The 15,511-nt window shown below is 34.2% G+C and overlaps 2 protein-coding genes across 2 annotated transcripts; both read left to right on the top strand.

The window, feature by feature from the left end:
* The first annotated feature begins 731 nt into the window (after positions 1-731).
* Positions 732-4,158, top strand: LOC115448048 (odorant receptor 4). Its single transcript, XM_030175344.2, has 5 exons — positions 732-1,459; positions 2,023-2,122; positions 2,480-2,587; positions 2,937-3,092; positions 3,564-4,158. Exons 1-5 carry the CDS (start codon positions 735-737, stop codon positions 3,615-3,617), a joined length of 1,143 nt encoding a protein of 380 aa, XP_030031204.1. The 5' UTR covers positions 732-734; the 3' UTR covers positions 3,618-4,158.
* Positions 4,159-10,689: 6,531 nt separating this feature from the next.
* LOC115448047 (odorant receptor 4) lies at positions 10,690-14,493 on the top strand. Its single transcript, XM_030175343.1, has 5 exons — positions 10,690-11,414; positions 12,413-12,512; positions 12,720-12,827; positions 13,391-13,546; positions 14,352-14,493. The coding sequence occupies exons 1-5, from the start codon at positions 10,690-10,692 to the stop codon at positions 14,403-14,405; spliced, it is 1,143 nt and encodes a 380-aa protein (XP_030031203.1). The 3' UTR covers positions 14,406-14,493.
* Positions 14,494-15,511: the final 1,018 nt, after the last annotated feature.

The raw sequence follows: 15,511 nt of genomic DNA, 5'->3' as shown, positions 1-15,511 counted from the left end.
TGATATCCTCGGATTAAACAGTATATTTGATATTACAGTAACAATTTATTATTATCTGAGTTGCCTTCAAGTTTAATAGTAGATAATTCATACCTCGGTATTCCGAGACTCAAAAACCAGTTAAAAATCCAGAGCGTAAATAAAAACTGGCGTAGCGTAGTTTTGATTACAAAACTGCACTTTACATTCATTTATTTCTGCACCAGGCATGACTTTTTTATTATATTATTTTTTTCTAATATAGCATTTCACTTCGATCCTTAAATCATAAAAGAGACAGTTTTACTAAAAATATTAAATTATCTTCAAAGAGAAGTGAAATTAAATCTGCTTCGATGACTATAGACAGATTTAGAACTTAAATCATCCCACAGAAGCTAAGAGAATTGTTAAGTAAACACAAACACTGAAGTGGATTCAATAATTCCATCAGGTGCACACGATCTCATACAACTTGCATTTCAAACTTCAAATACAATTGTTGAAACCCTCTGAGACTTCGCCATTGGTCATGTAACTAAAATATTAATGTCAAAGTGCAAAACTACATTGTAACTCGTAATTGTCCTTCAAGTTTAGAAACTTCAGCGATTATTCACTACTTACGACATTATCTTCACTGTAATTTACCGTTGCTTGCTCAATAACTTCTTTTCCGACCTTTCCGCGCATAAAGATTTATTGGAAACGTAATTTATGTCGATAATTTTAATAAAAAATAGCTCATTTTCAAAATGGCAGTCTCCGTGCTCAAACGTCTTTTAACTTATGGCGATAATATCTTTGAATTCAATATGAAATATCTTATGTTAGTTGGATTATGGCATAGTGAAAATTGGACTCGGAATCAAAAACTTCTTTACAAAATCTATGATAATACCTTGGACGTTTTGGGTTTAATATATCTTACGCTAACGACTATTGGTATACACGAAAGCATGGACGATATAACAGCTGCCCTTGCAGGCGTAGATAAATCCCTCGTCGCTTACAATTTCATGTTAAAAATTATTGTATTTCACTTCAGGAAGCATCAATTGAGGAAACTTGTTAAAGAAATTATCGCATCAGGCGACGTGGTGCCAGAGGAACACAAAATTTTAGTAGCAAAACTGAGCTTGGCAACAACAATTATTACTACTATAATTGTCACAATTTTCACAGGTATATCGGTGATGGCTGGAGAGTTGCCTGCGAAGGTCTGGTTGCCTTTCGACACTTCAAAGAATTTCATGAACCTTTTGGCAGGTGTTCAAATTTGCTTAGTAACATTCGGAGTCCCAATCTGTTACAGAGGTCTTGCTTTAAAATGTTTTGTTAGCACTATGATTTTTTATTTAAGAGATCAACTTATAGATTTGCAAGTCAAGTTCAAAGAATTGGATAATTTCAAAGACGCAGAAGAGGAAGTGCGAACATATTTCAAGAAAATAGTGAAAAAACATATTCGTTTGATAAGGTATGATGTTTTATAATTAAAACAATTTTTTTATAAAATTCTTAATCCTAAAATGCTAACTAACAACGCACAACTTAAGGGTTCACCAAACAATATAGATAGACACAATAAAATTGAAAATTTACTCCATGAGGGAGTTAGTTAAAATATTATTTGTACAAGTCCTTAATTTTGAAATATAGAAACACGGAAATTGGTGTTTTAAGTTATTTCATTGCCGTGTTGAAGTACTCATTTGGCAATCCCATTAAGCACAAAGCTAATTAAATAATTAATAAATATTTACTAGTTAGTGTAAGAATATGTATAGCACGAAACACAATGCTTCTTTTGCTTCACGAAAATTCACATATTTTTGGGTGTAAAGCGCTGTCCATGAAGTTAATATAATGTATCACAACATACTTTTACAATAACGGATATTCGTCTAATTACTTCTTCTAAACTTTTGCTTCTCAAAGATTCATAATATTTTTGGGTGCATAGGCGCTTTCCATGAGGTATTATAATGTTCTCACAACATACTTTTACAATAGCAGATATTTGTCGAATTATTTCTTCAGGTATTCCAAAACGATAGATAATCTTCTAAGAGAATATTTCTTGATACAAAACCTGGCTATAACAATAGAAGTGTGCATGAATTCGGTTACCCTAACTTTGGTAAGTTGTTTATTATGTTTTCTTGTAGCATTTTAGTACATTTTAGTAGTAATGAGAAAAAAAACGGCAATTAAGACAAAATTATATAAACAGCTTTTAATAGTGATTGGTAAAAAATAATAATAATGCATTTTAGTTATTGAATAGCTGATAAAAATTTGATTACGTCTTAACGAATACTTTAATCATTTGTGTGATTACCAAATATTATTTTGCTTATAAAAAGATAAATTACACTAGGTTTTTTTTAGTGTTTACAAAAAAAAATGCTCAATAAATTAATTTTAGCACGATGATAAATTTTGATAGCAAATTAATGTAATATCTGTATTAATATTATAAGTTATCATTTTTCAGATCGGATTCAGTCAAAAATCTCTGGCAATAAATTTTATCGCATTCCTTATTATGGCTTTGATTCACGCATTCGTATATTGCTACTTGGGAGATGAAATTATAGAACAGGTGTTTATGCCTACATATTTATAATTAAAATTATTATTAAAAGGATCTTTCTTGGGCAAAACATTACCTTGGGATATAGGAACTATAGTCCTGTAATCTATAGCATTCTATATCTACGACTAAGTGACCTTCACTGCCCATAAACACCAACAATTCGTAAAAGGAGCAATATCTACAGCGAGACATTAGTACTAAAAATGGTTGGAAGAAATCGCCGATAGCGATAAGACCCCCATTTGTGTAAGCCTAATCTTGATTGTTGGTTCATTTATTTTTATATGCCTATAAAAAAAAACTAGAGATTAAAATTAAATAAAATTTAAAATGTCATTCAAATTCATCGTTCCAGAGTAAAGGCATATCGCTTGCTGCTTACAATACAAGCTGGACTTCGTGGCCCGTCGACATGCAAAAAGACTTGCTGACAGTCATCATAGCCGCTCAAAGCCATTTCAAGCTGACTGCTGGTGGTATGGCGGTGATGTCACTAGAGACGTATGCGCAGGTGAATGTCCATTCTGCGTAAATTTTAATGATAATTATTTAGCGTACGGAATAAAAGTCCTCGTATATACTCAATCGGAGTAAAAGTAAGTTATAAATAAGAACGTGGTCTGTGAGCCAATATTTTTTTTCAAAATCCGATTTTCAGTTTCTGTTTTTATTTCAATCCATCCCAACACGTTTAACATCCAAACAACAATTTGTATTGTGTGTTTGACTTGGTGGTGTAGTTGTATTACGGACGACTGCAGAGCTGAGGTCTCGGGTTTGATCCCCAGGTCGGGCAAAGTGATACTAGGTTTTTCGGTTCAAGAAAAATGGGCGCACAAGTTATCCCTCTGTTCACCCCTTCAGGGATATAAGGCGTGAGTTTGTGTGATTTTCCACATCTAAGCAAACGTTTTTTTATAAAATTCGACCCAATTGCTTTTACATTTTAATATAAGTTTTAAAACTTAAGTTTGTTTTTCAGACGCTGTACAACGGGTATTCTATCTTCGCAGTTTTGATCGATGCTGTTAATTAGACGGGCGGTTTTATTACTTTCCTTGTAGTATCTTTAGAGATTCGTGCAATATTTATTTTCTCTTATACGATATAACTAAATGTGCTTATTTATTGCTTATTCACTGAAATGCTATTTAGACTAGTTATATAAGTTTTGAGTTTTGTAAAACTTAATTGCAAATTGCTACAGCGATTTCTCTTTATTTGTCATATTAAAAAAATGTGTATAAAATATGATTCGTGCTATATTCAGGAAAGTGCTTCTGTAATGAAATAAGTGACTGACTCAACTAATTTGATAGCATTATGCAAACAACAATTCTACAAGCCATCCAAAAAACCCAAACTCTTGGAATATTCTTAACCCTGCTCTTCATAAATTACTTATTAGCGAAACCATTCAAATTTAGACAACTAAAGTACAGCCACGCTACGATAATAATTTGTATATAAGAACATTGTACGTTAGAGAATAACTCAATGAGATAAAAAGGATTTTGAGTTGGAGCCACACAGCATTGGACCTTCAACATAAAGTAGGTTTACCAATAAGTTTAAATTCTCAGGGGCTTATCACTATTTTATTGTTTTTTTTTCCTCATGGCGCATAATTAAAAATATTCAATGTTACTAATATTATAAATGCGAATGTTTGTGAGGATGGTTGTATGGATGTAAGTATGTCTGTTCCTCTTTTACAAAAAAATTACTGAACGGATTTGAATGAAACTTTACAGTAATATTGGAAATTCATCAAAATAACACATAGACTACAATTTATAATGATTTGTGTAATTTGGTCATAATATAACGATGCATATCAAGTAAGTCGAAAAAAATTACCCCGGAAACCTCCTTCACGCGGGCGAGGCTGCGAGCAAAAGCTAGTTATATATAAACATACACCTGTATTCACAAACGTTACTTAGCTAAGTACGGAACAATGCTGTGATAATAAGTCTGTTTCTAAGTGCTCGCGGCATTACAGCCTTCGCAGTGCGCAGACATAGGGGCGCTGTTAATTTGAGATACAACTGATTACTTCACTTGGCTGTCAGATTTACGAACCTGAACAAAGGCAAATAAAACTATGGATTTTTTGACACTATGCATCCGCATAGTATCGTTTGTGAATGAATTACAAAAAAGATAAAGTTTCAGGACACTTAGTTACGTTCGGTTAACATTTGCTTTAAGAATCTTCGAATTATTATTTTATTTTTACATTTTAAAGCAATAGTTGAATAATTAACACCTTAACCACGTTATAATTCCAGAACAGCTCGAAGAAATTCTAAGCATCTGTCAAATTTCGTAAACATAGCACAAATGCATGACTAATAAACCTTTTTCTATTTTAGTAATGTATGTATAATTCTATTAGATAATCGGCAAGGTTTGTTATATGTGTCTTTTAACAAATATATAAATTGTAATTCGGTGATACCTAGACTCTAAAAACCATCCAGATCCCCTTAAAAAGTCCTAAAAAAATCTTGACTCGTAAATTGATGTTTATAATTGATCGAGAGACCAATGCGTGAGTCTCAACTAATCTGAGTAAAACGAAACGGAATCGTGTTGTTTTTTACCATATTGTAAGCAACTGTTCAAAAGAAATATACTAATATTTGTTTACTCAACTGATCTGTAAGGCAAAACCTACTTTATTTCAAACAGTGCTACAGCTATTTTGCTATGTACTTTGGTGCGAGCGTGACTAAAGCGAGCGGGTATTAATGAGTGTTCAATATACAGGGTTAATTTGATATTACGTTACAAAACGAAACCACATACCTAACTTCTAGAAAATATAAAATAAAAAAGTGTCAGTTTCGAACAAAATAAATATGATTAAAAATAATTTCATTTTACACGAATACTACTCTAATGCCGGCGCCACACACAGACAATTATTTTAACAAAGACTTTGCCACGCAATTGAACACAGTTACAGACACTGGCCAAATTTCAATTTTGATGGCTCTTACTTTTAGGTTTCCATATAATCGGTTCTCCTTCAAGCAACTGGATAACTTTGAAAGCTTTCATGTGTGGTCGAAAAACCGATTCCGAATGGCAAATACGCAAACATTAAAACAATCTTTGCACATTTTTGCTATGTGTGGCGCCGGCGTAAGGAAATTAATATTAATTGCTCAGCTTTATTATAGGGTTGAAACTCCTTGCATTGCGAATTTATCAACATTGTTTTCTGGACGGAGTCTAGTATAGTGTTAAATTGGCTTTACATGGCACCCTATCGACTTAAGGTTTTCATACAAAATAGGACCACAGAGATATTAGAGATAACGCAATCTCTTCCTTGGCGTCAGGTGAGCAGCGAGAATAATTTTGCATCTCGCGGTGTTAGTGTACAGAAGCTTTCCTCCTCCACCTTGTGGTTTGAGGGTCCGGAATTCCTTCGAGAGCCTAGTCTTTTAATGGAAAATCATAAAGACGCAAATTCATTTAAGCATAGTGAGTAACCAGAAATTAAATCAATCATAACCACTGTTGAAGCTAACGATTCTTCTGAATCGTCATTATTCCCATTTCACAGATTTTTGCAATTTAAACGCATGAAACATTCCATAGCTTACATATTATTTTCATTCACAAGTTGTTTCAAACATTATAAGCGCAACGGTAGTTTTAACAAGGAAGAGTTGAATCGTGCTGAAGAAACATTAGTTCGACTATTTTAAATGGAGTTTTACCCCATAGAAGATGCTATTATAACATTGCTTAACATCGGTTGTTTGCCAAAATTTAAAATATTTTTAGATGGCAAAAAAATAATACACGTAGGGGTCCGTTTGGCGTATTCAGATGAATTCACATACGACAAAAAACACCCTGTTTTGATCTCTGGCAAACACACCTTTGCTCGTTTTTTATTTCGTAATTAACACATGTTAATAATTAAATTAATAAAGCTGAACATTCAGCTTCCCCATGTCGTAACTTTGTTGGCCTCATGAATGATTTTATAAAATTGTAGTGCGGATATTTTACAATACGCTACAAGCCAAAATATCAAATTCAATTTTATGCCGTACATTTTGGTGGTATCTAGGAGGCTGAGGTACGTTCGTGTAAACATCATATTGGTAGAGTAATAGGAAATGCACATCTCACTTTCAAAGAGTTTAGCACGGTACTAACGCATATAGAAGCTGTCCTCAACTCTCAACCTTCGACTTCTTTCCTCTGATCCATATGACTTTGCACCACTCACTCCAGGTCATTTCCTGACTAATCGCCCACCGACTGTTCAGGCCTGCCATGACCTACGCGATATACCAACCAGCCATCTCCAGCGTTATCAGTGGGCAGAACAACTTCGCTAACATTTTTGGGAGCGCTGGGCGAAGGAATACATTTTCGAGCTGCAGATGCAAACAAAATGGTCAGTCAAGAAGGATGAACTGCAGCCAAACTTCTTGGTAGCCATAAAGTACGACAATCTTTGAAATGCCACTTAGGACGTGACATTCGCACCATTCTAGGCCAGGACGGCGTTCGTGCGCAGAAACAGCATATCGCAGGTTTTACTCGGCATGACAGTATAATTGGAGACAGCCGCTGAGTCCGAGATAGCCATTCTTCCGCTCCCCAGGTTCAAGAAGGGCATCCATAACACGGTTTTTTACTGTGGGGAAGAAAAAGGCCAGAAAGGTGTTGCACGTGTTGTCGACATGCGGACGGCGTCAGGCATCATCAGGCGCAGCCTTACAAAGATCTGCCTACTGTTCCAGAACAACTAGAAACGGGACATCAACCATTTTGAAAGCCACTACTTCCACAGCCGGGGGCATCAAGGGGTCACAATAATAAGTAATGACGTACAGTACTTATTCTGTATCGCGATTGTTTGATTGCCCCCCCCCCCCCCTCCCTTTTTACCTCCACGAATATTGTAATTTGATTTGCTTTCGATTGTAACGACTAGGTAAAATTTTTAAATTTATTAAATTCTATTCCGAACATCCGGAGTCCATTCATTTATCTCACCAATCTAAATTCAAAATAAGTAAACCAGCACCAGCCACAACAGTATTAATCTAAACAAAACTACTGGAATAGGCCGTCAAAATGCTGCTATGTTATTCACATTAAATAGTAATTTGTTACAAACAATAATTATTAAGTAAATTTTTATATACATATAATGTATAGCTTTTGGCCGCGGCTCCGCCCGCGTTATAAAGTTTTCCGTCATAAAAGTCACGCTATATATTTTCCCGGGAGCCTATGTTCTTCCCAGAGTCTCAAACTGTCTCCATACCAAATTTTATCCTTATATGTTGGGTAGTTTTTGAGTTTAATACGTTCAGGCAGACAGACGCAGCAGGGGACTATGTTTTATAATATATTTTTGTAGAACTTTTTAAGAGGAACAATCCCGTTATACATCATTGTTCCATAACTTTAACCGTTTACGCAGCGCACACAACAGAATCTCTCAAAACTAATAAATTTTCCCCGTTTTTGCAACATGTTTCATAACTGCTCCGCTCCTATTCATTATGGCGTGATGATAAATAGCTTATAGCACTCCACGAACAAAGGGATATCCAACACAAAAATATTTTTTCCGTTTGAACTGGTAGTTCCTGATAGATAGGTAGATTAGCGCGTTCAAACAAAAAACAAACTCTTCAGCTTTATATAATAGTATAGATTACTTTTATAGTTTTTAGGTAAGTATATGAATATTTTTTTTGTCAAATGTCTCTGTATAATAATATAAAAGTTTACACGTGAAAGTAATTTAACCACGTTATAACGTTGGTAAACTTTTTAACTCGATATATTCCCTCGACAAATTAATATGGGAGAATGTTTTAGATATAACACGGCTTTTGAGTAGAGAACATCTAGTTAGAGCTTAGCAAATCAATATATCTTATCGCTCTTTTTTGTAGAATAATATATGGTATTAATATCAGCAGCACCACCCCATAGTAAAACTCCATAACTCATCAAGCTATGAAAGTAAGCAAAATAGACCAATCTAGCTGTCTCAATTTCAGATAGTTGGCGCATCCTGCCCATTGCAAAAACTGCGGCGCTCGGCTTTTTAGCTAGGACACATATACGAGGGCCCCACTGAAGTTTAGAGTCCAGTGTGATACTCAAAAACTTAGTTGTATCCATAAGGCTCACCTCGACACTATTTATAAAAATGTTAGCGTTAACTTTTTTAACATTAGGTGTGACGAATTTTATACATTTAGTTTTTTCACTATTTAATAATAAATTGTTAATGCTAAACCAATGCACTAATTTTGAGAGAGTGCTGTTTACATCGTCAAGAATTAATTCATGTCGTTTTATTTTAAATAATAAGGAAGTATAATCTGCAAACAACACTACCTCACATTTGTCCCTTATAAAATAAGGTAAGTCATTTTTGTAAATTAAAAAAAGAAAAGGTCCAAGAATTGAGCCCTGTGGAACTCTCACTGTAATAATAGAACCAGGAGATTGTTTTCCATTGACATCAACAATATGTACCCTATTTCTTAAATATGATTTAAATAATTCAAGAGCAATGCCATTAACCCCATAGTGACTCGATTTCCCGATAAGAATATCGTGCTTGATGGATTATGAAAGAAATAACTTAGGATTGTAAAACTAATAGTGGATTTATTGAGAACAGTAAAGACGTGCGTGTGACGTGTGACGTGACGTGACGTACGTGTGACGTTTCAACAGTGCTAAACACAATCAAAAGCTTTGGATAGATAGATAGTAAATAGATATTTCTTATATGGCTTGGGTCTTTAACTTAAAATCTCAGTTCAATGATACTAATTCCCCTTTTCTTTTGTAATTTAATCAAGATTTATCGGGTGAAGATAGGTTTTATCGGCTCATGATCTTTGAATGAAAATGAACTATAGAGAGTATTCATTAGTCTCAAGGCTGATTTTTATTTATTTTATTTTTATATTTGATGGATAAATTTTATGTGAGACTTTAAAAATTGTCCCTTAATGCGTACTCTACGAAATAAGCGATTATATATTTAGTATATTAGCTAATCTTAAAGTACTTATTAATAAAATCTAAATAAATAGTATCATATTGCCACAGCATAATAATAATAATAATATCAGCCCTGTATTATATACTTGCCCAGCCCCACTACTGAGCAAGGGCCTCCTCTACTACTGAGAGGGATTAGGCCTTAGTCCACCACGCTGGCTTAGTGCGGATTGGTAGACTTCACACACCTTCGAAATTCCTATAGAGAACTTCTCAGATGTGCAGGTTTCCTCACTATGTTTTCCTTCACCGTTAAAGCGAACGATAAATTCATTTATGATTATATATTCAAAATCAATATTTCAATATATTTTTCCAACAGCGTATGTTCGATTTTAATAATTGATTATCATAAACACTATTATTACTCTCTAATTAATGCTTTTCCTCATTAAAAAAACGTATATACTATTCGATATCATAGTTCAGGCAGTGATTTTATTTAAAAAATGTAACACTATCTTATATCCATTTATTGCTGCATCTGGCACGACTTTTTTATTTTGTATAAGTATTAATTTTTCTAATAAAACATGTCGCTTGGATTCTTGAATCATAAAAGAGACTTAGTAGACAGTTTTATGAAAAATAGTTAGTTATCTTCAAAGAGAAGTCAAATTAAATCTGCTTCGATTACCATAGTCAGATTTAGAATAGAACCTAATTTATTTTATAGAAGCTAAGAAATGTTAAGTAAACACAAACACTGAATGTAGATTCAATAATTCCATCAGGTGCACACAATCTCATACAACTTGTATTTTAAACTTTAAATACAACTGTTGAAATCCTCTGAGACTTCGCCATTGGTCATGTTACTAAAATATTAATGTCAAAGTGCAAAACTACATTTCTACTCGTAATTGTCCTTCAAGTTTAGAAACTTCAGCGATTATTCACTACTTACGATACTATCTTCACTGTAATTTACCATTGCTTGCTCAATAACTTTTTTCCAACATTTCCACGCATATAGATTTATTAACGTAATTTATGTTGGTAATTTTAATAAGAAATAGCTCATATTCAAAATGGCAGTCTCCGTGCTCAAACGTCTTTTAACTTATGGCGATAATATCTTTGAATTCAATATTAAATATCTAATGTTAGTGGGATTTTGGCATAATGAAAATTGGACTCGGAATCAAAAACTTCTTTACAAAATCTATGATCTAACGATGCACGTTTTTGGTATAACATATATTTCATTGTCAGCTGTTGGTATTTATCGAAGCAGGCATGATTTAACGGTCGCCCTTGCAGGAGTAGATAAAGCCCTCGTGGCTTATAATTTCATGTTTAAAATTATCGTATTTCACTTCAGGAAGGACCAATTGAAGAAACTTGTTAAAGAAATGATCGCATCTGGCGATGTGGTGCCAGAAAACCACAAAATTTTAATGGCAAAACTGAGCGTGGCGACAACAATTACTTCTACTATAATCGTCGTTATTTTCACAGGTTCATCTATGATGGTTGGAGATTTGCCTGCTAGGGTCTGGTTGCCTTTCGACATTTCAAAAAGTTTCATGCACCTTTTGGCAGGCGTTCAATTTTGCTTAGTAATTTTCGCAATCCCAGTCTGTTACAGAGGTCTCGCTTTGCAATGTTTTGTTAGTACTTTAATCTTTTATTTAAGAGACCAACTTATAGATTTGCAAGACAAATTTAAAGAACTGGAGTATTTCCAAAACGTAGAAACGGAACTGCGAAGAAATTTCAAAAAAATAGTGAAAAAACACATTCGTCTGATAAGGTATGATGATTTATAATTAATAATAAAACTGAATCGCTATAAGACAATGCACAGCTAAAACCGGTGGCTTTAGGACCATGAAATATTACATTGGGTTCTTTTTTTATACGGACACGACAAAGTGACCGCACAGCTCCTGATGGTAAGTGGAATGGGGTCCAATAGTATGTCGACTGACGAGAGATGATTACCCCTCGGCAGCCGACACAATTATGCCGGCCTGTTGAAACCGGCAGGTTTTAACACCTTGTGTACGGTGATCTCTATCCGGGCGGACATAAAATATATGCTACCACCAGCAAAAGTGCAACGAAGCAAGCAACTACGTTCCCAAAATAATAAAGATAGATAATATATTCAAATTCAATATTTATTCCGTGAAGGAGTTAGTTAAAATATTATTTATATAACAAGTCCTTAATATTTAAACATAGAAACATGGAAATTAATATTTTAAGTTATTTAATTTATGTGTTGAACTATTCGCTTGGTAATCCCATTTGGCACACAGCTTGTTTAATAACTAATTTGACGCGTAGTTGTAACCGTTGTTAAACCTTTGGAACCGTACGCATCTGCACGGTTAGAAAGATTTAGGCATAGGATCCGACGCGTAACGATGTCACGCCAAGCTCACGGCCTGCGCCCGCGCACCCTGTCGCGTGCCTTGGGCGCCGCTCTCATCTTCAGTCGCAGCGCTAGTACGTATATTACTTGGCCGACACGATCGGGAGCACACGAGTCCCGCTCGCTCCCATTGTATGAATATGAAATTAAAATAAGTACTGATCTACTTATTACACAAATAAATATTTACCTAATAGTGCAGGAATATTTAGACTAAGAACTATAATGAGTTAATATATTTACACTTTAAACTTTTGCTTCTCGAAGATTCATAATATATTTAGGTTCATAGGATTTTCAAAGAGGTATTATAATGTACTCACATCACACCTTTACAATAATAAATATTCATAGAATTATTTATTTTTCAGATATTCAAAAGAGATGGATTATCTTCTACGAGAATATTTCTTGATACAAAACGTGGCTTTCACAACAGAAGTTTGCATGAATGCGGTTATCCTTACTTTGGTAAGTCGTGTATTAGATTGTAGTCATTTTTATATAGGTGATAAAACTTTAATAACGTCGATTATCAAATTTTGCTTTTAAAGCAAAATCATACTAGATTTTTATAAGTATTAAGACAAATAAAATATTTTATGAAGGAATTAAGCCCAGCACAATGATAAATGTTGATAGCAAATTAAGGAATTAATATTGTGTTTCTTTTTTCAGATCGGATTCAGTCAAAAAACCCTGGCAATAAATTTCATCGCATTCCTTATTACGGCTTTGATTCATGCATTCGTATATTGCTATTTGGGAGATGAAATTATAGAACAGGTGTTTATGTCTACACATTTATACTTTAAATAATAAATTTAATTACAAAAAGATCTTGCGCCAGCAATACATTGCCTTGGGATATGCGCATGCGCACTATGGTCCTGTAATCTATCTACAGGATAATCTGTAATCGATGTACAGACCACACGCGAGCTCCGAGGAATGTTACTGATTGTTGTAGTAATGTCTTAATGCACAGATTTTGTCGATATTACGTTATTTATATAGATAAGAATAGATGGCGAAAGTGCAAACTACATTTATTAAATGGATAAAGTAATATCGACAAGATCACTGTACTGTACAACCCATTACGTTTCCAAAAGATTCGTCCGAGCTATATACCATTACATACTATGTATAACAATTCGTAAAAGGAGCAATATCTACAGCGGGACTAGCACTAAAAATGGTTAGAAAAAATCGCCGATAGCGATACGACCACCATTTGTTTAAGCGTAATCTTTATTGTAGGTTCATTTATTTTTATATGCCAATAAACAAACTAGAGTTCAAAATTAAATAAAATTTAAAATGTAATTCAAATTCTCTCGTTCCAGAGTGAAGGCATATCGTTTGCTGCTTACAATACAAGCTGGACCTCGTGGCCCATCGACATGCAAAAAAACTTGCTAACAGTCATCATAGCCGCTCAAAGTCATTTAAAGCTGACCGCTGGTGGTATGGCGGTGATGTCACTAGAGACGTATGCGCAGGTGAATATCAATGTTTAAATTATAATGATCAATTTGGGCCTTTCCCCACAGAATAAAAGTCCTAATATGTTTTTTTTATTGCTTTGAATGACGAGACGGGCTCGTCATTCGCCTGATGGTAAGCGATACGACCACCCATAAACAGTAGAAACACCACCATTGTTTGGTATTCCACTGCGCTCGCCATCTTAAGACATGATCAGTCGTATTATGTCCAGTAGTTACACTGGCTATAATGTTCTTCAAACCGGAACACAGCAGTGACTACCCATTGACATTGCGGCGATACCTACCCAGGCAGAGTCTAACATAATAGAGACCTTCCATCAGTGAAATGTATAGGTACATTTATCAGATTAAATAGTACTTACCCTATAAATAAGAACGTGTTCTGACATTTTTTTTTCAAAATACGATACGAGGTTTCAGTTGCCTTTATTTGAATCCATCCTAACACTTTCAGCATCCAAATAACATTTGTGTTGTGTGTTTGACTCGGTGGTGTAGTTGTATTACGGGACAACTGCAATGCTGAGGTCTCGGGTTCGATTCCCAAGTCAAAGTTAAGGTTACATTAAGTTCTGGAATCTGTGCCCAATATGCCGATAGGCTCGCATCACATCATAAGATGAAATACGCACAGCGAAAAATGGATGCAAGAGTTCCCCCCTGTCTAGTCCTTTAGGGATAAAAGGCGTGAGTATGTGTGATTTTCCAAAAGGAAACAAACGTTTTTATAAAGTTCGATCCATTGGTTTTACATTTTAATACAAGTTTTAATACTTACCTATAGTTTGTTTTTCAGACGCTGTACAACGGGTATTCTATCTTCGCAGTTTTGGCCGATGCTGTTCATTAAATGAATGATTTTATTTCTTTCCTTGTAGTAACTATAGTGATTCATGTCATATTTATTTTCCCTTATTACATTAATTAAACGAAATGTGCTTAATTACTGCTTATTCATTAAAATTATATTTGATTAGTTATATAAGTTTTGAATTCTGTAGAACTTAATTACAAATTGAAACAGCGATTACTCTTTATTTATTACATTAAAAAAAATATGAATAAAATATAATTCAGGAACGTGCTTCTGTGGTGAAATAAATGAGTGACACAACTAATTTGATAGCATTATGCAAGCAGCAATTCTACAAGCCATTCAAAAACCAAACTCCTAAAATATCCTTAAACCGACTCTTTACAAATTACTTATGAACGAAATCATTCAAGTGTAGACTACTAAAGCGCAGCCACGCTACGATAATAATTTGTAAGTAAGAACATTTTCGTACGTTAGAGAATGTCTCAATGAGATAAAAAGGGTTTTACATACAACATGGGACTTTCAACATAAAGTAGGCTTACCAATAACCGTAAGTACTGTGGTCTATCACTATTTTAATACTTTGTTCCTCATGGGGCATAGTTAAAAATACTCAGTTATACATTAAAATATACCCGTATTCACGAACGTTACTTAGCTAAGTACGGAACAATGCTGTGATAATAAGTCTGTGTTTCACTGCTTTTGCATTACAGCCTTCTCAGTGCATAGACCCCTAGACATAGGGGCGCTGTGATTGGCTAATTTGAGATATGACTTTACTTCAATTGGCTGTCAGATAAACAAAATTGACCAAAGGCAAATAAAACTATGGAATTGTTGAAATTCCGCATAGTATCGTTTGTGAACACGGGTATTAAATACTCATAACAAAACTGCTAGAAACAAAAAAATATAAGGTTTCAGAACACTTAGCTACGTTTGGTTTACACTGAAAAATCTCCGTGTTTATTATTTTATTTATAAATTTTAAAGCAATGTTAATATAAACAATGGTTGAATAATTAACACCTAAACTGCGTTGTAATTCCAAAACAGCTCAAAGAGCTAGACACGACAATACCCGAACATCTGTCAAACATCGTATACATGAATAATAAACCTTTACTATTATA

Source organism: Manduca sexta, chromosome 18 (assembly GCF_014839805.1).
Source record: "Manduca sexta isolate Smith_Timp_Sample1 chromosome 18, JHU_Msex_v1.0, whole genome shotgun sequence".
In the NCBI taxonomy this organism is placed as follows: domain Eukaryota; kingdom Metazoa; phylum Arthropoda; class Insecta; order Lepidoptera; family Sphingidae; genus Manduca; species Manduca sexta.
Note: the sequence above shows the minus strand (reverse complement) of the source record. Positions and strands in the feature narration are given on the sequence as shown.

Excerpts from the sequence above, each read along its gene's own strand:
- LOC115448048 (XM_030175344.2), top strand. The coding sequence starts at position 735 with ATGGCAGTCTCCGTGCTCAAACGTCTTTTAACTTATGGCGATAATATC. Across the intron at positions 2,588-2,936 it reads GAGATGAAATTATAGAACAG|AGTAAAGGCATATCGCTTGC; the intron begins GTGTTTATGCCT and ends TCATCGTTCCAG. Across the intron at positions 3,093-3,563 it reads CACTAGAGACGTATGCGCAG|ACGCTGTACAACGGGTATTC; the intron begins GTGAATGTCCAT and ends TTTGTTTTTCAG.
- LOC115448047 (XM_030175343.1), top strand. The coding sequence starts at position 10,690 with ATGGCAGTCTCCGTGCTCAAACGTCTTTTAACTTATGGCGATAATATC. Across the intron at positions 12,513-12,719 it reads ATGCGGTTATCCTTACTTTG|ATCGGATTCAGTCAAAAAAC; the intron begins GTAAGTCGTGTA and ends TTCTTTTTTCAG. Across the intron at positions 12,828-13,390 it reads GAGATGAAATTATAGAACAG|AGTGAAGGCATATCGTTTGC; the intron begins GTGTTTATGTCT and ends CTCTCGTTCCAG.